Consider the following 27,219-nt stretch of genomic DNA (forward strand, 5'->3'; position numbering starts at 1 on the left):
GTTAAATTGAATCTTAAGTTGTACATCTTTAAGTGTTAAGCAAAAATTTTGTAAGGTATTGTCCTCGGGCCTCACACTTTACTAAAATTAGTGTCTCAGGTTACAAAGTTTAACTACCATGGGAGTTTCTAAAGTGAGGCACCATATACCATCTAAACTAAGTTAGTTTTGTCAGATTCTTGAATGTTTTACTTTGCAAAGCAAGTATGCGGATGGCTGTTTAAAGGTTGTAATTGTTCAACTGTTGAAGTTAGACTTATTTATTCCGTTCTTTCTTTAGCTATGTGCTAGTGAGAACTTTCATGGCAAGCATAAAAAGGACAAAGTAAAATGAACCCAACTCGGATGAAAATTAAATAAAACTGTTCTTCATTAATTATAATGAAATATATCAGTATATCAAAAATTGGAAGTACAGAAAAAGTCTTAAGCTAGGCCCTAAGCTTTTAGAGGGGGGTCTTGAAGGGAAGTGCTGCCAGCCTCGGTGCTCTTCAACTCCAACTCAAAGGCAGACAAGACTTGTTTCCCTTTGTCTGTTGTAGTTTTTGAAGGAATGATGGGGTCCACATTCTGGCTTTGTTCCTTCTCGGCACCTCCACACCCATCCTTCACTTTATGGGAACCTTCAGGTTCTGTAGGATCAGGAACGAGTTCTGGCACCACGGGAGGAAGAGCGGGAGAGGCAGCAACAGGAGTGTCTTCAATCTCTTGTATGTCAAGGGGAAGCCAAACGTTCTCGGGCTTCCTCAGCTCGGAAGCTTGAGGAACCCCTGCAGAGTTTAAAGCCTCCCCTCAGACCTGCTAACAGTATTCTCAGCACAAGGCCGCGAAAGCTTCTGTCAGCTGGTCCTGTGTTGCAGCCACACCCTCCTGATAACTGGCTTGCTTCGCAGCCTCCAATGAATGCTTGAAGTTGCGCGCTTCCTCCTTCATCCGCGCAAGCTCCTTCTCCAAGTTAGAGCGTTCCCTTTGGGCTTGGGAAAGCTCATCATCCTTTTGGTGAAGGAGCTTACGTTGCCCCTTCACTTGGTTCCTCATCGTTCTCAGGCTGGCTTCGGCACCGTCCTTTTCTCTTTTTAGATCGGCCAGCTAAGAGGTAAGCTTCCCATTTTCCGCTAGGGCTTGGCATAGGGACTTCTCTGTCTCTTGCCGTGTCTCCTGTTCCATTCCAGCTCGCTTTCGAGAATCCTCCACGAACTTCTCGGCAGCGAAGACTTCTTGGATGGCCAGTGACAAATGTCAGGGGGTTAAATGCAGTAAAATATTTACAAATAACCCTAGAGTATAAGTACGAAGTGAAACTTACCAAAGCTAAGTCCCTTTTCAAAGAAATGAACAGCTGAGGCTGGCTCATCTTTTCCAAGGCTTCCATATCCTTGGGCAGCAGAAGAGGACGCTCCAACGCATCGGCCAGGTGGAGGGCATGGCCTTGTTAAAACGCCCTAATGTTAGACTAGAGGGGAATTAGTGCTCCATCCAGTCTCAGTTCAGGAGACCACATAGCCGGTGCTCGGCTCACCTCGGCCATGTCTCGGATCTCCCCACTTTCAACTGAACGGGCGCGCCCTTTGCCCTTATCCAGCTTCTGCTGCTGAGCTGGTGGTGGTTGCTGTTTCAGTTTTTTCTGTTTGTCGCCAGCAGCCTCCTCGGTCTCCACCTTCCTCTTCTTCTTAGGCTCTTCAGTAGGAGGCTTGGGGTCGGCTAGAGGAGGGAGTGTTGGCAAGGACGGGGGAGCTTGAGATCCCCTCGCTCCCTTCTTGGCGACTCTCTCGCCTCTCACGGTCAGGAGGCCTTTAAGCACGTCCATATCTTCTTCAATCGAGCTGTCGTCTGGACGTGCAATCACTAGGCCAGCAATCCCAGAGGTTTCGGCGGGCTCTTCTTCCTCGTCGGAAAGGACGACAAACGGGTTTCCTCGAGGTCTTTGGACGTCCTCAAGCTGAAACTGGTCTATCTCCTCGTCCAACGTGTTCGATGAGGACACTTGCTCCTCTGGGATAATGGTTGCCTGAGAGTGCGCTGCGAGAGGGATCGCCGCGAGGGGTTGCGTGTATAGGATGGTGTGGGGGTCGTCGGGAATGTCGTGGTTGGCTAGAAAGTGTGGCCTGGCTACGTTGATTCTTCTACGCCTCTGGTCACCCGCAACAATCGCGTTCTCTATCCCCTGGAAGTCTGAGGATATAGGGTCGTACCCTAGTATCAAGTGAGCCGCTCGAAGCTGCAGGTCTTCGCTCACGAAAATTTCTCAGCATAGCACTCGGTTCAAGTCAGCGTCGTTACAGTGGCTCAAGCGCGGGCGCACGTGTTGTTTATCTGCAAGGAAAGACACCAAAACAGACAAACATGGTTAGATTTGTAAAACATGTGATAAATCAAAGTTAAACGGTTTGTAAATGTAAATGAACATTTCAAGATGTTTAGATGGAGTTACGAGGTGGGAAGTTAGACCCTAATGAGTCACACCTGGATCTCCCCATTCGACTGGGCAGTGGGGGTCGTCATGCCAGTTGCCTGAGACGATGAGGTAGTCGTCCTTCATGCCTTTATTGGACTTGGGCAGACAGGAAATCAACCTAACTACACTAGAGCAGGATTTGATATAATAGCCTACCCTAGTAAGCTTGTGGCATTCGTACATAAAAATGACGTCATGCCAAGTAAGGTTTAAGCCCATCTGCTCATTTAGAGCGTCAACGCTTCCTAAGACTCTAAAGACATTGGGAGCGCACTGGTCAAGACACAACCAGTGGTTGCGAAGGTATTCTCTGGTCACGTTTCTCATAGGGAGGGTCATCCCACCTTCTATGAAGGCAATCATAGGGATGATAACCTCTCCCGTTTTCCTAGACCCAGCCACGGCTTCTGCCGGACAGTATCTTAAACCTACGTCGCTAGGAATGTGGTATTTGGCCCTAAAACCCTCTATCCCAGCGGCAGTATCAACTAAACACTTGAATCTACCCATCAATAAGAAACGAAAGGGGGAGTTTTAAGAAAGAAAGTGGTTAAGAAGGGAGCCGAGGATAGAATCCGAGGAGAAAGGAGTAAAGAAAAAATTAGGAACTTACGAGTTTGAAGTTGTGCGAGTTTCCACGGGTTTCTGTAGAGAAAAGGCGAACGGCTGATGTTTTGATGTGATTAGGCTCTGAAGAAATAAATAAAGGCGCATGTTTCCAAAGCGTTATGATATGCGGGAAGCAGCCTCGAAATTGCATCCGTCCCGCCAAATTTTCGGGGAGCGACAAGGGCCGTTAGATGCTCATCTCACCGTTGAACGTGGGGAACAAGGTGTAACTTACGGTCATAAATGCGCGCGTTTTTGAAATTCAAAGCACCAAATGGCACCAACTGGAACACAAAACGGTCTTCACATGCGTGGTGACTTACAAAATGTGTGAGGGAAGTTCTCGTTGAATCAAAACCCTATTTTTCTCCTCGGATGCTGAAAAATAGAGTTTTGAGGGGCTATTGTGGGGAGTAAAAGGACCTGAGCAGGCATTTGGGGCCTTTGGGCTCTAACAAGGAGGGCCAATCTGTTCTTGATTAAAAGCCTGTTAATACTGCAAATTGGCCCATACGCCGAGGGTCCGAGGATACATCCGAGGGTGAGTTTCTCCTCGGATAGACCCAGGAGGACTCGGAGATTCGCTAGAATGATCAAGACAGAGTTCCAGAAAGACTGCTGGTTAAAGAGGGGATCCCTGTACCCTCTAGAGGCACCGGTGTTAGAGAAATATCTTAGGAAAAGGCTGCTACCTCCACATTAAAGACCCTGTACCCATCTCACATGCCGCATTAATGGGGAAGTGACCCCCGAACAGTAGAATTGAACCTTCTGGTTACTATTTAAAACACTTGAAGAAGGTGGTGTCAGAGAGGGAAAGGAAGATGTGGGCAACACGTGTATAAAGCACCAAGAGAAGAAGTATTTAAAGGGGGTAGAGGCCAAAGAAGAGGGGGATCAATCGGTTACCAAGAAAGAAACTAAGAATTGTAACATTCAAGAAAGAAAGAGAAATAATACAGCAATTGTCCTCGGCTTATGTCCGAGGATGCTCCTTTGCAATAATCATTTACTATTCGCCAGTATTTTTACATCTTAGCCGGGTTATTAAGTTTCCAGCACCTCTAAACTAGATTTCATACCCACACTCTACAAATTTCATTGTTTAAGGCTCATTGGGCCTGAGCCCATAGTTGTCTTTGGGTCCAGGTGCAATTGTGCACTTACAAGAACAATGTTACTAAAACAACGTTACCAAATGAGGTCTAAACTTGTTGAATAAAGTAATTGAAACTTTTTTTAACGTGTGTATAATAACTTGTGTAATAAAAACTAAAAAATAGATTAGTTGGACACATTTTTGTTTTATAATTCATTTATCGGGTAAATTATGTATTTGATCCTTATTTTATTTACCATTATTTTATTTGATCCATAACCTTTTAATATTGTATTAATTTAGTCTCTGCCATTATTTTTTGGATGAAAATTGATGACGTGTCTAATGGCCAAAATAAAAAATTAGCTTCTGTTGATATGACAATAAACTAAAATCTTATTTTAGTCATTTGTTATGTCAGCAATTTTTATCCAAAATTTAACGGTAAGGACTAAATTCACATGATACTAAAAGGTTAGAAACTAAATTGACATAATTGAAATATTAGAGACCAAATTAAAATGTGGTGAAAAGAATATGGATCAAATATGTAGTTTATCCTTCATTTATCCCACAAAGCGTATTTAAATTTAAGTTAAGAAATGACAATGAAATCACGAACAAAAAAGAGGTTAAATAAAAAAGAATATGCTCAGGGATTAATAAGGTTCTTTAAGAGTTCTAGACATCGACAAAAATTATAATAAAAAAATTAAGATTAAACTTGTTAAATGCATGTTATACACAAACAAAAAAGCAATTGAAATCATGGCTTTTTTTTTTTAAATCATGACTTCAAGTCATGATTTTAGTTGCTTTTTTTTGTGTGTAGAATAACTTGTGTAATAAACACTGCTAAAAAAATAGATTGGTTGGAACAAAAAAGAGGTTTAGTAATAAGGAATTGGTTCATATCAATATGAAAACTGTATTAGATTTGTGGTGCTGTGATCAAGGGCTGAAATATCCATTTAACTTTGAGCAGAAAGATGCATGTTTATCCAAGAGCAACAAGAAAAAATGATTACCAATATCAGTTGAGTTAAAACTTTGGGTTTTGAGGGTCAAACTTTGGTTACTTTGGAAGTTGATGGCATAATATACGGCTGTGCTTTTTGAAACCTAATTTCATTTTCAGGATCATACGGATTGATTTTCTTAATTAAACTATATGAGCTATGTAGCGAGAAAGACAGGACAAGAAATTAGGTATGTGTTCCAATGGTAGGAAGATTCTTCTTTGTGTCTTTACTCTTTAGTGGAGAGAATGGATGAACCATTAAGAAGCCTCCCCACCCAAAAACAAAATTTTAGAAAATAATTGTAATGTATAATTCTACAATTTGCTCCATATTAGTTGTTGGATTTCTTGTCAAACGCATTTAATGACTAAATTATATGATATTATTAAACACTTTTCAACAACCCTTAAGTGGGTTTGACGATCCCTAAAATAAGATATAAAATACATATTTTCTCCTTTATTTTCTTCTATAATACTCTCCGCAAATAAACAATCAGTAATCTCTATTAGTGACATGTTGGTGCTCTTTATATTTCATCAAAATGAGGTCTTAGCTCGAAAGCCATTAGGGGTTCTATGGTTACACCTAGGTCGAAAAGTCACACAAGTCGCCCCTTTCAAACCATTTTTCTTGGTTTAACCTTAAAAAAAATTAAATAAAAAAAGCTATCGGTAAATTTTATCCAAACACACCAAAATATGACACCATGGTTCTTCCAATCAATTTGGACGAAAATCTTTAGGACAATATAGGGACATGGTAGTAGCCTATTATTTTTGTTGTTGTTAATAATATGGGACCCCTCCACCACAATATGATGTGGAAAATGCAATCATCCCACTCTCAAAGCGTCATTATCATGTGGCAAACTACTAAGATTGGCCGGTTCATGCCTTTATAGGTTGGTAGTTCAACCTCTCAATGGTCATGTGCATATTGTAATTAAACTAATAGGCCACACACATTTATGCATTTAAATACAAATAATATTTAAAATAGTTTATTACTCATATTTGTATTTTTTTTTTTTAAATGCTATACTATTTGAAACTTATGAATTCATGCTCCATGACAATCTTTCTTTACATGCCGACAGATTCTTTTTGATGCGGGTGATATATGATAGAGTGGAGATAATACGTTAGGATATGAAACTCATGGCCTGATGTTTAATAATTATTATTTTTTATCATTAGGTCAAGATCCGAATATTTCTTTTCAGTGGAGGAGGATATGAAAATTTTCATCGATAAAGTGACTTTACAGGTGCGGTAATTAGATTACCGGGTCTTTTTGTAGTTAATTAAATATATTCCAGATGAAAACTTGTTCTAGTTTTTCTAAAGTTATAATAATTTGATTGCAAATTCAGGAGTATAGACAATATCTTGCATGAAAAAGAATATAATATTTAGGCCCACCATTAGAAACACTACTAGAAATGAATTTGGTGATACTAGCGATGAAAGGAAATTTCCTATGTGCATAATTTGACGATGTCATCAACCACTGTTCTTGGTGGAAGACCTAATCGGAAAATTTTATATAAATTAAAGCTCTTCTAATTGAAGCAAAGACCTTGACGTTTCAACCATCCATAGTTTTCTGGCCAACCCCTTCTATATTTCCCTCTCACTTCTTCTTTCTCTTATATCCCATTCATATTTATCAAACCCGGCTGCTGCTAATAGTTGCTAATTGCTAGTAGGTTTCATTTTTCTTTTTCACTTTCATTTTTCTCTTCCAATCTATTTTCATGCCTATGCAACATGAATAGATTTGAACATCAACAAGCTCAAATTACTCAAGAACATGATCGATCGAGGTGAACATAAATGTGTTGAGTGTTTCATCCTTCATTAGTATCAACTTCTTGCAAGGGTAAGTAAAAAAATGAAAATTTTTTGGGATATTGGAACGGCTCAATCAAATCAAATCTCCCAAGGGTTTGGGTCCTTTAATTTGATTGAGCCGTGCCAATATCATATTTACTTACATATTTTGTATGCTTGAAATAAAACTTATTTATATGTTGCTTTTTTTATGGTCATATATATAAACACACACACTGTCATGCCATGTTGATTTCTTTAGTAAGTCTTTTATAAGAGTGTGTTTAGAATGAGACGTGAGGATGATAGGTGCTGATGGCCTCTAACATGTATGATCTGATTTTATGAGTCATCATAATCATTCACCATATAGGGAATATTCGGATACTATAGATTTATAGCTTAGCATGATTTGTAGGAAAAGCTTGTTGATTCTTGTATAGCAAAGTAAGCTGGCTTATACAGTTATGTTTAACAGTTTGAGAATGTTGTTGGCTTTGTTTGCAGCAGGGCTGCATCTTTGTAATATGTTGTATCACTCAGTTTTGATGAACTAAAATTCTTTCATCAAAAACAAAAACCAAAAAATCTGGAGGATACATTTAAGGAACCACAAGTAATTAACATTCCCAAATACGTTTTTTGTGAAAGTTATTCGTGAAAGCAATGCAATCAATTTATTGAAAATGAAAAGTATTAATGCAGTTCAGCAATGCATTTACTACTCTTTTTGTTTTCTCCCCACTCCCCTAGTTTTTGCACGTACAAAAAAAAAAGAATACCATACATAAAATTGCTCTTAGATGTCAGAGAAGAATTGAAGATGTACAAATCTGAATGTTGCACGACTGGCATTTTCAAGGTATAAAATATCAACATCCAATAGAGTATACGTGTGTCTCATTTTATTGGCATGGAGTGATGTTAAAAATATTACAAATTTTATTACGTAAGTCATACAAAGTATCAACTAATGTGTTACCAATCACAAATAGTAATTTAAATACCTATTTGTTACTTTGTTGAAATGACATCAATCATATTTATTATCATATCAATTTGTAAGCCTTTTATAGTAAAATTTGCAGTAATTTTACCAATTTTCTTATAGATTATGACACAAACTGCATGATCACTGCATCTAGCATTGGGTTTTTTTTTTTCTCATTTTCATTTATTTCCATGTTGTATAGAAAATTAGTACGCAAGTTATATGAAATATGATTTGATCTCTTTGCTTAAGTGAAACAAAGGAGAAAAATTATTCCATACTCAAGGAGTAATAATGTAATACTCTCATTTCTCACATGAATGATAGATTATACTACGAATTTCATTAGTGAAACCACTATATATTGGTGGATTATACTATGAATTTTATTAGTGAAACTTGAGGGGGAATAATTGCTTTTGGAGTATTTAATAATTACTCAATAGGAAGACTCTATTTCATGGCCAAAATTTTATTAGATAAATCTTAATAGTATTCATTTGAAAATGAAAAGTCATTTTCAGCTTACTTTCTTTTACCATCTTTCTTGTTTTGGAGAATAACATGCACTCCGTTTATATTTTATTGGTAGGTGATAGTCTTTTCCTGTGTGTGCATCCAACTAATAATAATAACTAAAAATGGGCAATGCAGTGTATGTAGGTTTTTTTTTTTTTTTTTAATCTACTTTTCTTTTAGGTGGAGAGGGAGAAAGCATGCATCTTTTCTAACAACTATATCAACTATCAAGTCACCTATATAATAACCTAATGAGTCTATAGCACAAAGAAAGTTAATGGGACCAACTCAAACAAAAAATATATAAAATTAAATCACATAACACTCATTCATTAGACTATTAATCACATGACATTTATTCGCTAGATTGTTACCTGAATGAATTGATATGTCTGTCACGAGATACTTTCTCCCAGAGTGATTTACTACCACTGAATTCCATAGTATAAAAGCAAGAAGTTTGATGCCTGGACTAGCAATCTTCAAGAGCATGTCAACTAACCTTTTTCATTATTTTAGTTTATAAATTTATGCGCCACCAAGAAATTAAGGAAAGCAGTTTCCTCAATTTTCAACTTGTTACACTTGTTTTATTGGTAACATTCCAAGTATCATATGAATGGAATAACTATCTGTCTCACTATCAATTAGGCCAAAAAGAAGACATTTTCCAGCATCAATTGCAACTGGAAAAACTTGAAAACAAACAAGAAAGTTGTGTTGAAAGTCTTGTAGCGACTTAATTGGAGAGACTTTTGAGCTTATACCATTTGAGCCTTTGACGGATTGGATGAAAGAGTCACAATCACAATACACAAGCATGGAATTCTACATTCGTGCACAATTTTCTTTTTGAAAGAGAAGATTGTCTGAGCAAACCCACATCAACCACATTTTCTGCAAAGGTAATCAATGCACGGACTTCTTGGCAAAGGAATGATCTCCTACCAGTGAATAGCGATAGCTTTGTTTTGCATTTGCACCCCTTTCTTCTATTTTGTACCAATTATTTTCGGATGCTTGGGGTATTTCATGCCAAGACTTTATAATCTTTAGTTTTGTTTAATTCAATTCCTTTTTCACCAAAAACCAAAATATAAGTTCGGATGAGAAAAATAGGAAGGCATCAATGACCAGAAGATTACTGCAACGTTTTGTATTTCTATTCCTCTAAAGATCGAAGAGATGCTTTTAGTTGGTCCCAAAATAAATGGGAATTTCAAAAGATGAAAGACATTTTTTCCATTCTCTCCATACTGCCCTTAAATTTGTACCCATCTTTCTTGACCACCTTAGAAAACTTAGGAAAATTATTAAGTTTATTTTGTACCATCGTTTGTTAGTATTTCCTACGACTTTGTTCAGGTATCTACATAATCCAGTATAATTAACCAAGCTCAGCTTCAAACTGTAAAATGCCAGTGTATTAAATTTTCTAGATCTGACTTCAGAAGTAAGTGTGAATTTTTAAGTTCAACAGCAACAACAAAAGATAAGGGGAATGTGGCAACATGCAACCAAGTAAAATTTGAAAGAGGTATATTGAAGTCCACATAGCCAACCCCAAAATTTTGGAACTAGGGCCTGATTATTGTAATATTAGAGTCCACATGGAAAATAAACTTTATGACAAACAATAACCTAAAGTATGTTTCTGTTAACAAGATAGACAAAGATACATCTTATACAAAAACATAGCTACAATCAAAGCAGATATAATATAAACAGTCTAGGCCACCATGATCAGCTTGGCTGCCACAAATTTCTACTTTTTGTATGTTCAACAGAACATTATTTTTCGCCCTCCGCTGTCCACGGAGAACTTTCCTGGGGTTCTGTTGGCACAAAATTTTAACACTCTGGACATGCAGAGGTATATGACATCGCTAGATAAACAGTGCTATAGACATGCATACAGCAGTGGGCAGACTTCTCCTTGTTGCTTTCTCCAATCAAACTTGAAGAATCACGTCCAATTTCCCCACAGCAGAATATTCCTGCCAATGGGACCCCAGGAAAGCTATCCAAGAATGGAGAGCTATCAACGTTGCAGCGTCCAAAGAATGACTCACCGCGCCCACAACATGCGAAAATAAGCCCTCCAAAAACTTCCTTCTTCAAGCTTTTGAGGTTTACATAGGCATCACTAGATGAGGATAATGCGAAATTGGAATCTGAATGGTAGAATTGGAAGTAATCACCAGTTTTGATGTTAACACCGTTGACATAAAGGTACTGTTCATCTCCTCTGTTAATAGCAAGCAAACTTCTGATGTTACTTTTAAAAAAAAAAAAAAGACGAATGCAACAAAGAACTAGTTAACTATAATACTAGTCAAGTGGCAACAAAAGAAACCCCAATAAATAAACTATTCATTTAAGAAGAGGTTTCGAATGGTTACTGTATAACTCCATGAAGCGCCAAGGATGTTATCAACCTTGTTTTATCTGACTCAATACGGTACTTTCTTCGTTTTGTAACCCCAATGTACAGATCAGGAGACTCATCGGTATGATTTTCCATCTGTAACATATTTCAGTTTATAAGAAGCAAACATATAGAAAGAGACAAACTGACATAACACAAGTCTACATGTCTCATTCTATATAGCATTCTTAAATTTTATAATATGTGAGTTAGTGCAGGGGTTTGCAGATCTTTGCACCACGAAACACACATGTTTCTATTATCACCAGTATAAATGAATAGTTGAAGAAACCAGTAATATCCATAAGAATGAACTGGTGATCTATACTCCCTAGTAAACCATTTCTTTAAGTATTAAAGTACATCTTAAGCATCAAATAATTTCCATGTTCATTTCTAGGGCATCTAAAGCATCAATATACTCTCCATGTTCATTTCAAGTGCTTCTAAAGTATCAACATAGTCTCCATGTTTGAGTACATAAAAGGAGTAATAAGAGAAGCAGTTGAAGGTTATCATCTCCTGGCCCTATGATTTCAAAAGAACAGAAACTATGGGGAAACAACATTATGATTAAACCACAAATTTATTGTTTGAAAATAATGCACCTCATCATAGATATCATCTAGAATTCTTTGACCATCAAGAACACGCATGTCTCCTTCCCTTCTAGCAGTAAGCCATGTAGTACAATCAGGAATGTCCACTCTAACAGAAGCTGCCTTGTATATGGGACCTACTGCTGATACACCATTTGACAATGCAACATGGAATTGAATATCCCCTATACCTTATAATTTACAGAAAACCCAGGGGCAAAAAAAAGAAGAGAGATGTTAGTGAAAGAAAATCATAACTTTGAGCAAAAAGAAAGTATGTACATAGAATTAAGACAAGTTTATAATGTGAAGCAACAAACAAAAGATTTACAGCAATGTTATATTAATAAGAGCAATAAAGACCTAAAAACAAAACAGAGGGAAAACACTGATGTGACAAAGGTGAGCTTCACCAAGCACCCTCTCCTCTTAATTGTACATATATTTTAATTTCTATTTCCCAAAATTATCCATAAATTTATTAAACATATAAATAGAAAAGGTGTGCATGTTAGAAAATGTTATATCGAAAAAAGAGCACCACATAAATAAACACAGAAATAATACCACTAGACTTGTCTTTATCCCTTGCGAATGTTAGAGCTATAGCATCTGGTTTTGTACGGCCACTGACATTTCTAGTTTCATTCCCACTTCTGTATAGAAAGTGGCCTCTCTCATCACCCACAATGACAGTTTCCTCTGGCATAGCATAATCTGCAATACACGAGTTGTCATAAGCAAATCAAGCATGAGCTTGCCATATAGCAGTTCATCAAAAGTTACTAGTAGTAGTAAAAATCTTCCAAGGACCAAAGAAAGCCTTCCATTACATGACTTTTCACATACACCAAACAAAGATTTAATTTCCTTTTCCTCTAAAAGAAAGTCTAATACAAGAAAAGGCATATAAGGAAATTGAATTGGCAGATAAATACTTACCCAACACATCAATAATGGGTTTCATGTCAACACGTGGATCCTATAACATCATTCATGTCAAATGTTAGCAATGCAACCAAGGATGAACTGTTCTAAAGATACAGAAGGATGAACTTACTCCAAAAATTATAATCCCAACCGGGGATGTACAACCCGAAACAGAGGCTGTGTAATCCTTGATATCTTTCACAAACTTGTCAGTCATTGCCTCTTGAGGTTCCTAATATCCAAATATTTCTTAATTCAATGCCCTCAAACTACTCAAAAGCTCCTAAATATATATATATATATATATATATATATATATATAACACATTTCTTAAAAAATAATGAATGAAAAAAAGTTGTACAAGTCCACCGATCTTAATCTAATCTAAATGGACACACTTGCTTTATTTCCTAATTTTCTCTCAAAATTGAACGTTGTATTTAAAATATCTTGCACACCCTGCCACATTATCCAAGATGAGCATTTTGTGATGTATTCATTATTTTAAGGGCATTTTGTGATGAATTCATTATTTTAACATAATATCAATATTTCCACAATAAAGCCTCTATTAGAGACAACCACAAATTCATGTTTTGGAGCCAAATTTGCCACCTTTGCTGTTTGCAGAAGTGGGATAGCATCAACTTTTAATCCAGGTACATAGCCAAGAGTGAAAACAATGCCAGTATCTATATCTTCTACGTAACCGCCAACTTCATCACCATCAGGCTTGACCTACATTAACATTTAAGTAAAAGGGGGAAAAAAAACCATCCAAAAGTAAATTTATTATTCTTTGGCAACAGCTTCAACAAAAAATGACAAAATATCAATACAAAGCAGCCCTCCAACCCAAAATAAATATATAAATAAATAAATAAAGAAGAAGAAGAAATAGAAACCTCTCTAAATTCATTGGTAAGAGCATCCCTTCCAATTAATCCACTAGCAGTAGAAACAATAAGCGGAGTACTCGATCCCAATCTTTTTGTTATCTGCATTATAAGCATTAACAAAAAATTAAGTCGCACTTTAAAAAAGCTAAAATACATTGCTCGTCCCTTAAATTTAGTTCAAGTTCAATATTTGTCCCTCATACTTAAATAATTGCAATTCAGTTCATGAAAAATTCAAATAAATAAACAAATTGTCCTTCTATCTATTTTCTATTAAAGTAATTTCCTATGTTGCAGAGTGCTGACCTGGAAAATGTAAAAATGCTAACAATAATATGTTTAGGGACACAAAAATTTCACAACTTTTTACACTATTGTTGAGTTGACATATTGTTATTTGTGTACTTTAAAAGTCGTGTCTGTGGTAAGTCCTTGACATATTGTGACTCGTGTACAATAAAAGAGGTATTAATGATAAGTCCATGTGAATCTAAAAAATTATGTTACAACTTACACCAATTACAACTTTTTTTTTTTTTTTAAATTGAAATATAGCATTGTTGAAAATTGAACTTGCGTGACAATAAATGTTAATTAAAAATAAATTCCTTAAATCAAAGAAAAAAAACTAATAATAAAATTAAAAGTATGATTAAGATTAAACTGGTAAGTCCATGTGAAACTGAAAAAGTAACATGACAACTCACACCAACTACAACTTAACACCTCAAAACCCCAAGGGCTTGGCTTAGAGGTTCCTATATCCATGAGATTATGGATTTCAATCCTCTTGCCAGTATTTTGAAGCTACTTTCCAGGGATTCCTCCATAATAATCTGGTGTAACACTCATCAAGTTTTGTATATATGTGTGTATATATATATATTAAAAGGATTCGAAAAGCTAGTTATTACTTTTTTACGGTCAAAAATACCCCTATTCTTATTAATCTATTCTTATTCCTTAAAAAGAGAAATAAGGTTAAGAAGGTAAATCAACTAAAATTTTCTCACTACCCTCACACTGCTCACTTCCCACTTCCCACTTCCCACTTCCCAACCCAACTACCCGAAGTCTCTAACCAAAAATAAGAAACGATAAGGTTTTATCAAAAAAAAAGAAACAATAAGGTTAAGGCTACTACTAATTTTACTTAAAAAAAAAATTTCAAAAACTGAAATTGCAATATATATTATTTTAAAAAAAAAAATATATATATATATATATATATATATATATATATATATTGTGAATTGTAATATCCATAGCTTCACAAGTAATAATATTAATGATTTAAAAGTAAGATTAAGATTAAGGTGGAATGAATATCATACAAGGCGAAAAGCATCGATCAAGGAGAATCCACTGCCAATGCTCGCAAGAGCGAAATGCGGTCGAATCGGCTCCGATAATACCTTATCAAAAACCTCCTCCACAGCCATCTGTTAAATTTTTCAACATACACAACAAAAGAAAATTCAAACTCCAATTTTGAAGAAGAAGAAAGAAATTGTGAGAGACAAAGGGGGTAGAACGGTAAATATATATATACATGAAGAGAAGGGTTGAGGGAGAGAGCAGAAGCGAGCTTCGGGCGAGAGAGGATGCGATTGCAGACTCTGTTCCACAGCTTCGAAACGCACGTCGCTGATGCGAACGACGGCACCGGCAGTCTCTCTAGAATGTTCTGCAATACGTCGGCGTTTATCTCCTCGAACCGCGGCGTCGTACGGTGCGTTTTGGTCATTCTCAACTTTAACGACGACGAAGACGACGACGAAGACGATGACGAAGAAGACGATGTCTCTGCCTCTGCCTCTGCCACTAGTTGTTAGAAATCGAAAAAAAATCAAACTAATAAATAGAGAATACACTTTGGCTTTTTCTTCACGGCTGCTTTTACTATGTAATAATAAGGTCCAGCCACGTGGGTTTTTTTATTACTTTTATTATTTTATTATTTTTTTAGATTCGCAGAGTGCGTCCGCTTTTGATAATAGTGCAAGATAATTGCTTTTAGATTTAGGTAAGAATTTAATCCTAGGTTACCAGTTAAGTTAACTGAAACTCAAGTAAATACAATTGTTTGAACTTTTAACCTATGGGTCCGTTGGAATTCGATTATTTTGCTAAAACTGAAAACTTTTTGCTAAAAGTACTATAAATAAATGTAAATATTAACTAAAATAGTATAATGAATCTCACCAATAATACCAAAAAAATTTTAGTTTCAATAAAATAATGAATCTCAAACAAATCCATCATTTACTATTTTATATTTTATATATATATATATATATTGCTAAAATTAAAAACTTTTTTGCTGAAAGTACTGTAAATAAATGTAAACGTTAACTGAAATAGTATAATGAGACTCATCAATAATACCAAAAAATTTTCAATTTCAATAAAATAACGAATCCCAAACAAATCCATCATTTACTATTTTATATTTTATATATATATATATATATATATATATATATAATATAAAATAGTAAACGATGGGTGTGATTGGGATCCATCATTTACTATGAAACCTATATACATAGTTGTTTGAACTTTGAAGCTTATGTCATTTACTATTATTATTTTTTGAGACAGGATATATCCACAATATTTTTACAATAAATTTTAAATGGTAGGTTGTTACTGGTTACTATTGTTGAGACAAAATAGTAATCTTAGTATTAGGTTCAAATTTGAACCAATAACAACTAACCACCTATGATTTGTTATGATAATATTATAAAAATATTGTGGTAGTCGCATCTCTTTTTTTAATGTATATATAAATACAATTAACCTTTAAGTACCTTGATTAAATTAAAAACAAAAAAAAGTACCTTGACTAAATTCTATGTGATGTAAGTGATGTCGAATTCTGATAATGACTTCAGCCATTGAACAAGCCCTTCTTGGTAGAACTTTGAAACCTATGTCATTACAAATGCCGGTCACGCAAACAAAAACAAAAAAATTTCCACAACTTGTAATATAGTGGTGGAAATTACATGACGGGTCTATATCTTCACCACTTGTAATTTGTCACATAGCAAGTTGTAACAAAAATTAAAAAAAATTTGTATCCTTTCAATAACTATTATTTTTTAGCTAAAATACAAAACACATTCTCAAAATTTTACTCGAATTTATTCTAATCCTCTAAATCTAAGCTCCCTTTTTAACTATAAAAAAATTATAAGTAAAAGCTAAAAATTGTATTCAATCGAGGCTTCCACTAGACCCGTTTCTGGTGATTTTTAAATATTTAATTAATAAACTTATTATCTTAATATTTATTTCTTACTAATAATAAATAAATAAACCAAATGACATCATCGAGAGGGAGGCTATTCTCTAGGGGCTAAGCCTAAGGAATTAGAAACTTTTTTTTTTTTTTGGTTGGTAAAACCAAGGAATTGGAAACAGTTTGACTAATGAAAGTTCAAAACTATTCTCTAGCAAACAAAAGTATATTCGAGTATATTCCAATTTTAAGACGTAATAATCTGTTTAAATATTATTTATTTTACTAAAATTAAAAATTTATTATTAAAAGTATGGTAGATAAATATAAATATTAATTAAAATAGTATAATAGAATTTATAAATAATACCAAAAAATACAAAAATATTCATAAATAATAATAAAAATATATTAAATATTAAATAATTTTAATTTTTTTATTCTTATCCAAACCCGCACACTAAGCCTTATATTACTTGGATTACCAAAAAAAATTAAAAAAACAAGTCTTGAATTATTATAATCTATTGCGAAGAAAATGGGTCTATGAAACCTCCGGCAAAGAACTCAACTGGATTCGCCGACAATGTACAAAAAAAAAAAAAATCGATTTCCACCTCTGATCCAGCACTTGCACCTTTTTCAAGGATTTGGTAGTGGTGGGTTTTTATTTTTAATTTAAAAATAGATAATTAAATATTAAAAAAACACCAAATAGGACCACGTCTTGGGAGGGGACTAAGGTCTACTTGTTAATAAGGAGAAGGGTGGTCAGATCACATGAACATCGGATTTGAGTTAAATTTTAAATTAATATAAGTAGTTGACCACCCAAAAACCAAATCCTGACCACTATTGAAAAAACAAAAACTTGAATACCCATAATAAATATTTGAGTCCATTAAAAATAAAATTTGATATCTCTAAAATTTTGGTTTATTAATTTTATGTTCACAATATTTTCACAAATAAATTTTAAGTGGCAAATTGTTACTTACTGTTATTAGTGGATAAAAGTTAATTTTCAGTAGTAAGTTCAAATTATAATCAATAAAAACTTAACATTTAGAAAGTATGGTAAAAATGTTATGAACATAACACTTCTCAAAAATTTTCCAAACAAATACAATTAGCCCAAAACAAATGTTTAGTTGTGATTTCTTAAATTGTGTTTTAAAGATGCATATTTTAAAATCATTATATATATGAAAGGCCCAAGGGCGTATCTTGGGCTGTGGGCCTTGTCCGAAGACGTTTAGCAGTCCGAAGACAATTAGATATTAGCTAAGATATACAAATTAGTAGGGTATGGAAAAATTCTTGCCATGAAGGTTTGGGAAGATAGTCTGAGGATAAATGCCTTCTTGGCTAAGCAAAGCAGAGGTCAAAAAGATTAGTTTGCCATCAAGAGCAACACTCTGGACCATTATATAGAGGATTGTTTGGAAATCTGTAGAGAAAATATTGTTGCACTGAGAACTGTAATTGTAATCAAGTCTAAAAGATATATATTCAAGAACTACTCTCCTTGGACTTTGCCGATAAAGGATTTTTTTGCATAAAAGCTTATTTTTCTTTGCTTTCTTATCATCTTTAATCCAAGAACTACTCTCCTTGGACTTGATCCCAATCTTTTTGTTATCTGCATTATAAGCATTAACAAAAAATTAAGTCACACTTTAAAAAAGCTAAAACACATTGCTCGTCCCTTAAATTTAGTTCAAGTTCAATATTTGTCCCTCATATTTAAATAATTGCAATTCAGTTCATGAAAAATTCAAATAAATAAACAGATTGTCCTTCTATCTATTTTCTATTAAAGTAATTTCCTATGTTGCAAAGTGCTGACCTGGAAAATGTAAAAATGCTAACAATAATATGTTTAGGGACACAAAAATTTCACAACTTTTTACGCTATTGTTGAGTTGACATATTGTTATTCATGTACTTTAAAAGTCGTGTCTGTGGTAAGTTCTTGACATATTGTGACTCGTGTACAATAAAAGACGTGTTAATGATAAGTCCATGTGAATCTAAAAAATTATGTTACAACTTACACCAATTACAACTTTTTTTTTAAAATTGAAATATAGCATTGTTGAAAATTGAACTTGCGAGACAATAAATGTTAATTAAAAATAAATTCCTTAAATCAAAGAAAAAAAACTAATAATAAAAAATAAAAATAAAAGTATGATTAAGATTAAATTGGTAAGTCCATGTGAAACTGAAAAAGTAACGTGACAACTCACACCAACTACAACTTAACACCTCATAACCCTAAGGGCTTAGCTTAGAAGTTCCTACATCCATGAGATTACGGATTTCAAACCCCTTGCTAGTATTTTGAAGCTACTCTCCAAGGATTCCTCCATAATAATTTGGTGTAACACTCATCAAGTTTTGTATATATGCGTGTGTGTATATATATATTAAAAGGATTCGAAAAGTAAGTTATAACTTTTTTTATGGTCAAAAATACCCTAATTTAATTAATCTATTCTTATTCCTTTAAAAGAGAAAGAAGGTTAAGAGGGTAATTTAACTAAAATTTTCTCACTACTCTCACACTGCTCACTTCCCACTTCCCAACCCCACTACCCGAAGTCTCTAACCAAAAATAAGAAACAATAAGGTTCTATCAAAAAAAAAAAAAAACAACAAGGTCAAGGCTACTACTAATTTTACTTAAAAAAAAATTCAAAAACTGAAATGGCAATATATATTGATGTGGGATGAAAACACTCAAACCACCCAACCCGTCCATGGACGGATATCACCTCGGCAGCCGTCCAGAAGTTATCCTCAGGACGAGGGAAACGAACAAGGACGTCCAGAGGGTGAGCGAAGTTACATCCCTCGTCCGTGGGGTGCGCACAGCCTACCCTGAGAAGACTCGTCCACATGAAGATCCATGACTAGGATTTTACATTTGGAATCAGCAGGTTCACACGACGAAGGAAATTCAGGACGAGGGTACCATACTTGGGAGAATCTCCGAATAAAATGTGACAATCCCTTATCCCACGCATAACGGTCATGTATCCGTTATGAAATAGAAATGTAACTCGGACGGTTATAGCGATTACGTTTCAAATTTCTCGAATCCAGGAGAGGTTCCCATCTCAATAACCGTCTATAAGAACACTATATAAAGGCCTTCAGACAAGGCCAAGGTATGTTCAGCTTTTCACTCCAAAAAGTTGGAACTCAAATAACTTAGAGGAAAAAACTAACTTTCTATCGGAGGATTTTTTGTGGCAGCCCCGGTCGCCTTTGATACGCTTTTCTTTCTTTTTCAGGCCGTAGAAAGAACCAGTAGTCCTTCCAAGTCCGAAGCATCCAGCCTACTGATTTTCTTGGCATCATCATATATTATTTAAAATATATATATTTTTTGTGAATTGTAATATCCATAGCTTCACAAGTAATAATAATAATGATTTAAAAGTAAGATTAAGATTAAGATTAAGGTGGAATGAATATCATACAAGGCGAAAAGCATCGATCAAGGAGAATCCACTGCCAATGCTCGCAAGAGCGAAATACGGTCGAATCGGCTTCGATAACACCTTATCAAAAACCTCCTCCACAGCCATCTGTCAAATTTTTCAACAAAAAAATTCAAACTCCAATTTTGAAGAAGAAGAAGAAGAAGAAGAAGAAGAAGAAATTGTGAGAGACAAAGGGGGTAGAACTGTAAATATATACATGAAGAGAAGGGTTGAGGGAGAGAGCAGAAGCAAGCTTGGGGCGAGAGAGGATGCGATTGCAGACTCTGTTCCACAGCTTCGAAACGCACGTCGCTGATGCGAACGACGGCACCGGCAGTCTCTCTAGAATGTTCTGCAATAAGTCGGCGTTTATCTCCTCGAACCGCGGCGTCGTACGGTGCGTTTTGGTCATTCTCAACTTTGACAACGACGACGACGACGACGACGACGACGACGACGAAGAAGACGACGTCTCTGCCTCTGCCATTAGTTTGTTAGAAATGGAAAAAAAAAAATCTAGACTAAATAGAGAATACACTTCGGCTTTTTCTTCACGGCTGCTTTTACTATGTAATAATAAGGTCCAGCCACGTGGGTTTTTTTTTTAATACTATTATTATTTTATTATTTTTTTAGATTCGCCTAGTGCGTCCGTTTTTGATGATAGAGCAAGATAATTGTTTTTGGGTTTAGATGAGAATTTAATTTTAGATTACCAGTTAAGTTAACTGAAATTCACGTAAATACAATTGTTTGAACTTTTAACTTATGGGTCTGTTGGGATCCGATTATTTTGCTAAAATTAATATTTTTTTGCTAACGTTTTGTATTTCTATTCCTCTCAAGATCGAAGAGATGCTTTTAGTTGGTCCCAAAATAAATGGGAATTTCAAAAGATGAAAGACATTTTTTCCATTCTCTCCATACTGCCCTTAAATTTGTACCCATCTTTCTTGACCACCTTAGAAAACTTGGGAAAAATTATTAAGTTTATTTTGTACCATCGTTTGTAAGTATTTCCTACGACTTTGTTCAGGAATCTACATAATCCAGTATAATTAACCAAGCTCAGCTTCAAACTGTAAAATGCCAGGGTATTAAATTTTCCAGATCTGACTTCAGAAGTAAATGTGAATTTTTAAGTTCAACAGCAACAACAAAAGATAAGGAGAATGTGGCATCATGCAATTAACCAAGTAAAATTAGAAAGAGGTATATTGAAGTCCACATAGTCAACCCCAAAATTTTGGAACTAGGGCCTGATTATTGTAATATTAGAGTCCACATGAAAAATAAACTTTATGACAAACAATGACCTAAAGTATGTTTCTGTTAACAAGATAGAAAAAGATACATCTTATACAAAAACATAGCTACAATCAAAGCAGATATAATATAAGCAGTCTAGGCTACCATGATCAGCTTGGCTGCCACAAATTTCTACTTTTTGGAAGTTCAACAGAACATTATTTTTCGCCCTCCACCGTCCATGGAGAACTTTCATGGGGTTCTGTTGGCACAAAATTTTAACACTCTAGACATGCAGAGGTATATGACATCGCTAGATAAACAGTGCTAAAGACATGCATACAGCAGTGGGCAGACTTCTCCTTGTTGCTTTCTCCAATCAAACTTGAAGAACCACGTCCAATTTCCCCACGGCAGAATATTCCTGCCAATGGGACCCCAGGAAAGCTATCCAAGAATGGAGAGCTATCAATGTTGCAGCGTCCAAAGAATGACTCACCACGCCCACAACAAGCGAAAATAAGCCCTCCAAAAACATCCTTCTTCAAGCTTTTGAGATTTACATAGGCATCACTAGATGAGGATAATGCGAAATTGGAATCTGAATGGTAGAATTGGAAGTAATCACCAGTTTTGATGTTAACACCATCGACATAAAGGTACTGTTCATCTCCTCTGTTAATAGCAAACAAACTTCTGATGTTACTTAAAAATAAAAATAAAAAAAGACGTATGCAACAAAGAACTAGTTAACTATAATACTAGTCAAGTGGCCACAAAAGAAACCCCAATAAATAAACTATTCATTTAAGAAGAGGTTTCGAATGGTTACTGTATAACTCCATGAACCGCCAAGGATGTTATCAACCTCGTTTTATCTGACTCAATACGGTACTTTCTTCGTTTTGTAACCACAATGTACAGATCAGGAGACTCATCGGTATGATTTTCCATCTGTAAAATACTTCAGTTTATAACAAGCAAACATATAGAAAGAGACAAGCTAACATAACACAAGTCTACATGTCTCATTCTATATAAAGCATTCTTAAATTTTATAATATGTGAGTTAGTGCAGGGGTTTGCAGATCTTTGCACCACGAAACACACATGTTTCTATTATCACCAGTATAAATGAATAGTTGAAGAAACCAGTAATATCCATAAGAATGAACTGATGATCTATACTCCCTAGTAAATCATTTCTTTAAGTATTAAAGTGCATCTTAAGCATCAAATAATTTCCATGCTCATTTCTAGGGCATCTAAAGCATCAATATACTCTCCATGTTCATTTCAAGTGCTTCTAAAGTATCAACATAGTCTCCATGTTTGAGTACATAAAAGGAGAAATAAGAGAAGCAGTTGAAGGTTATCATCTCCTGGCCCTATGATTTCAAAAGAACAGAAACTATGGGGAAACAACATTATGATTAAACCACAAATTTATTGTTTAAAAATAATGCACCTCATCATAGATATCATCTAGAATTCTTTGACCATCAAGAACACGCATGTCTCCTTCCCTTCTAGCAGTAAGCCATGTAGTATTTTCAGGAATGTCCACTCTAACAGAAGCTGCCTTGTATATGGGACCTACTGCTGATACACCATTTGACAATGCAACATGGAATTGAATATCCCCTATACCTTATAATTTACAGAAAACCCAGGGGCAAAAACAAGAAGAGAGATGTTAGTGATAGAAAATCATAACTTTGAGCAAAAAAGAAAGTATGTACTTAGAATTCAGACAAGTTTATAATGTGAAGCAACAAACAAAAGATTTACAGCAATGTTATATTAATAAGAGCAATAAAGACCTAAAAACAAAACAGAGGGAAAACACTGATGTGACAAAGGTGAGCTTCACCAAGCACCCTCTCCTCTTAATTGTGCATATATTCTAATTTCTATTTCCCAAAATTATCCATAAATTTATTAAACATATAAATACAAAAGGTGTGCATGTTAGAAAATGTTATATCGAAAAAAGAGCACCACATAAATAAACACAGAAATAATACCACTAGACTTGTCTTTATCCCTTGCAAATGTTAGAGCTATAACATCTGGTTTTGTACGGCCACTGACATTTCTAGTTTCATTCCCACTTCTGTATAGAAAGTGGCCTCTCTCATCACCCACAATGACAGTTTCCTCTGGCATAGCATAATCTGCAATACACGAGTTGTCATAAGCAAATCAAGCATGAGCTTGCCATATAGCAGTTCATCAAAAGTTACTAGTAATAGTAAAAATCTTCCAAGAACCAAAGAAAACCTTCCATTACATGACTTTTCACATACACCAAACAAAGATTTAATTTCCTTTTCCTCTAAAAGAAAGTCTAGTACAAGAAAAGGCATATAGGGAAATTGAATTGGCAGATAAATACTTACCCAACACATCAATAATGGGTTTCATGTCAACACGTGGATCCTATAACATCATTCATGCCAAATGTTAGCAATGCAACCAAGGATGAACTGTTCTAAAGATACAGAAGGATGAACTTACTCCAAAAATTATAATCCCAACCGGGGATGTACAACCCGAAACAGAGGCTGTGTAATCCTTGATATCCTTCACAAACTTGTCAGTCATTGCCTCTTGAGGTTCCTAATATCCAAAGATTTCTTAATTCAATGCCCTCAAACTACTCAAAAGCTCCTAAAAAAATATATATAACGCATTTCTTAAAAAATAATGAATGACAAAAAGTTGTACAAGTCCACCGATCTTAATCTAATCTAAACGGACACACTTGCTTTATTTCCTAATTTTCTCTCAAAATTGAACGTTGTATCCAATATATCTTGCACACCCTGCCACATTATCCAAGATGAGCATTTTGTGATGTATTCATTATTTTAAGGGCATTTTGTGATGAATTCATTATTTTAACATAATATCAATATTTCCACAATAAAGCCTCTATTAAAGATAACCACAAATTCATGTTTTGGAGCCAAATTTGCCACCTTTGCTGTTTCCAGAAGTGGGATAGCATCAACTTTTAATCCAGGTACATAGCCAAGAGTGAAAACAATGCCAGTATCTATATCTTCTACATAACCGCCAACTTCATCACCATCAGGCTTGACCTACATTAACATTTAAGTCAAAGGGGGAAAAAAAACCATCAAAAATTCTTTGGCAACAGCTTCAACAAAAAATGACAAAATATCAATACAAAGCAGCCCCCCAACCCAAAATAAATAAATAAATAAAGAAGGAGAAGAAATAGAAACCTCTCTAAATTCATTGGTAAGAGCATCCCTTCCAATTAATCCACTAGCAGTAGAAACAATAAGCGGAGTACTCGATCCCAATCTTTTTGTTATCTGCATTATAAGCATTAACAAAAAATTAAGTCGCACTTTAAAAAAGCTAAAATACATTGCTCGTCCCTTACATTTAGTTCAAGTTCAATATTTGTCCCTCATATTTAAATAATTGCAATTCAGTTCATGAAAAATTCAAATAAATAAACAAATTGTCCTTCTATCTATTTTCTATTAAAGTAATTTCCTATGTTGCAAAGTGCTGACCTGGAAAATGTAAAAATGCTAACAATAATATGTTTGGAGATACAAAAATTTCACAACTTTTTACACTATTGTTGAGTTGACATATTGTTATTCATGTACTTTAAAAGTCGTGTCTGTGGTAAGTCCTTGACATATTGTGACTTGTGTACAATAAAAGACGTGTTAATGATAAGTCCATGTGAATCTAAAAAATTATGTTACAACTTACACCAATTACAACTTCTTTTTTTAAAATTGAAATATAGCATTGTTGAAAATTGAACTTGCGTGACAATAAATGTTAATTAAAAATAAATTCCTTAAATCAAAGAAAAAAAACTAATAATGATAATAAGATTAAAATTAAAAGTATGATTAAGATTAAACTGGTAAAACCATGTGAAACTGAAAAAGTAACGTGACAACTCACACCAATTACAACTTAACACCTCATAACCCCAAGGGCTTGGCTTAGAGGTTCCTATATCTATGAGATTACGGATTTCAAACCCCTTGCCAGTATTTTGAAGCTAGGATTCTTCCATAATAATCTGGTGTAACACTCATCAAGTTTTGTGTATATATATATATTAAAAGGATTTGAAAAGGTTAGTTATTACTTTTTTAAGGTCAAAAATACCCCTAATTTAATTAATCTATTTTTATTCCTTAAAAAGTGAAACAATAAATCAACTAAAATTTTCTCACTATCCCCACACTGCTCACTTCCCACTTCCCAACCCCAAGGTTAAGGCTACTACTAATTTTACTTTAAAAAAAAATTTCAAAAACTGAAATGGCAATATATATTATTTAAAATATATATATATTTTTTGTGAATTGTAATATCCATAACTTCACAAGTAATAATATTAATGATTTTAAAGTAAGATTAAGATTAAGGTGGAATGAATATCATACGAGGCGAAAAGCATCGATCAAGGAGAATCCACTGCCAATGTTCGCAAGAGCGAAATGCGGTCGAATCGGCTCCGATAACACCTTATCAAAAACCTCCTCCACAGCCATCTGTCAAATTTTTCAACAAAAAAATTCAAACTCCAATTTTGAAGAAGAAGAAGAAGAAGAAGAAGAAATTGTGAGAGACAAAGGGGGTAGAACGGTAACTATATACATGAAGAGAAGGGTTGAGGGAGAGAGCAGAAGCGAGCTTCGGGCGAGAGAGGATGCGATTGCAGACTCTGTTCCACAGCTTCGAAACGCACGTCGCTGATGCGAACGACGGCACCGGCAGTCTCTCTAGAATGTTCTGCAATACGTCGGCGTTTATCTCCTCGAACCGCGGCGTCGTACGGTGCGTTTTCGTCATTCTCAACTTTGACGACGAGGACGACGAGGACGAAGAAGACGACGTCTCTGCCTCTGCCATTAGTTTGTTAGAAATGGAAAAAAAAAAAAAAAATCTAAACTAAATAGAGAATACACTTCGGCTTTTTCTTCACGGCTGCTTTTACTATGTAATAAAAAGGTCCAGCCACGTGGGTTTTTTTTTTTTAATACTATTATTATCTTATTATTTTTTTAGATTCGCCTAGTGCGTCCGTTTTTGATGATAGAGCAAGATAATTGTTTTTGGGTTTAGATGAGAATTTAATTTTAGATTACCAGTTAAGTTAACTGAAATTCACGTAAATACAATTGTTTGAACTTTTAACTTATGGGTCTGTTAGGATCCGATTATTTTGCTAAAATTAAAATTTTTTTGCTAAAAATACTGTAAATAAATATAAACATTAACTAAAATAGTATATTAAGTCTCATCAATAATACCAAAAAAATTTCAGTTTCAATAAAATAATGAATCTCAAACAAATCCATCATTTACTATTATATATATATATATAATAGTAAATGATGGGTCTGATTGGGACCCATCATTTACTATGAAACCTATGTGTGTATATATATAAAAATATAATATAATATAAAATAGTAAACGATGGGTCTGATTGGGATCCATCATTTACTATGAAACCTATATACATAGTTGTTTGAGCTTTGAAGCCTATGTCATTTACTATTATTATTTTTTGAGATAGGATATGTCCACAATATTTTTATAATAAATTTTAAGTGGTAAGTTGTTACTGGTTACTATTGTTGAGGCAAAATAATAATCTTAATGTTAAGTTCAAATTTAAACTAATAATAACTAACCACCTATGATTTGTTGTGATAATATTATAAAAATGTTGTGGTAGTCGCATCTCTTTTTTTAATGTATATATAAATACAATTAACCTTTAAGTACCTTGATTAAATTAAAAACAAAAAAAGTACCTTGAC

General features: G+C 34.6%; 3 protein-coding genes across 3 annotated transcripts; all 3 read right to left on the reverse strand.

The window, feature by feature from the left end:
* Positions 1–10,099: 10,099 nt before the first annotated feature.
* Positions 10,100–15,259, reverse strand: LOC142631222 (F-box/LRR-repeat protein At5g63520). The gene is made up of 10 exons (XM_075805338.1): positions 14,940–15,259; positions 14,722–14,829; positions 13,394–13,486; positions 13,104–13,226; positions 12,618–12,719; positions 12,500–12,539; positions 12,125–12,274; positions 11,567–11,748; positions 10,933–11,054; positions 10,100–10,778 (listed from the first exon to the last, which is right to left on the reverse strand). The coding sequence occupies exons 1-10, from the start codon at positions 15,132–15,134 to the stop codon at positions 10,382–10,384; spliced, it is 1,512 nt and encodes a 503-aa protein (XP_075661453.1). The 5' UTR covers positions 15,135–15,259; the 3' UTR covers positions 10,100–10,381.
* Positions 15,260–18,156: 2,897 nt separating this feature from the next.
* Positions 18,157–20,682, reverse strand: LOC142633071 (F-box/LRR-repeat protein At5g63520-like). Its single transcript, XM_075807345.1, has 3 exons — positions 20,349–20,682; positions 20,129–20,236; positions 18,157–18,279 (listed from the first exon to the last, which is right to left on the reverse strand). The coding sequence occupies exons 1-3, from the start codon at positions 20,616–20,618 to the stop codon at positions 18,157–18,159; spliced, it is 501 nt and encodes a 166-aa protein (XP_075663460.1). The 5' UTR covers positions 20,619–20,682.
* A 679-nt stretch (positions 20,683–21,361) lies between these two features.
* Positions 21,362–26,356, reverse strand: LOC142631223 (F-box/LRR-repeat protein At5g63520-like). The gene is made up of 10 exons (XM_075805339.1): positions 26,048–26,356; positions 25,834–25,941; positions 24,634–24,726; positions 24,364–24,486; positions 23,900–24,001; positions 23,782–23,821; positions 23,407–23,556; positions 22,848–23,029; positions 22,212–22,333; positions 21,362–22,054 (listed from the first exon to the last, which is right to left on the reverse strand). The coding sequence occupies exons 1-10, from the start codon at positions 26,300–26,302 to the stop codon at positions 21,658–21,660; spliced, it is 1,572 nt and encodes a 523-aa protein (XP_075661454.1). The 5' UTR covers positions 26,303–26,356; the 3' UTR covers positions 21,362–21,657.
* Between the last annotated feature and the right edge of the window lie 863 nt (positions 26,357–27,219).

This window comes from Castanea sativa, chromosome 4, assembly GCF_040712315.1.
Source record: "Castanea sativa cultivar Marrone di Chiusa Pesio chromosome 4, ASM4071231v1".
Taxonomy (NCBI): Eukaryota; Viridiplantae; Streptophyta; class Magnoliopsida; order Fagales; family Fagaceae; genus Castanea; species Castanea sativa.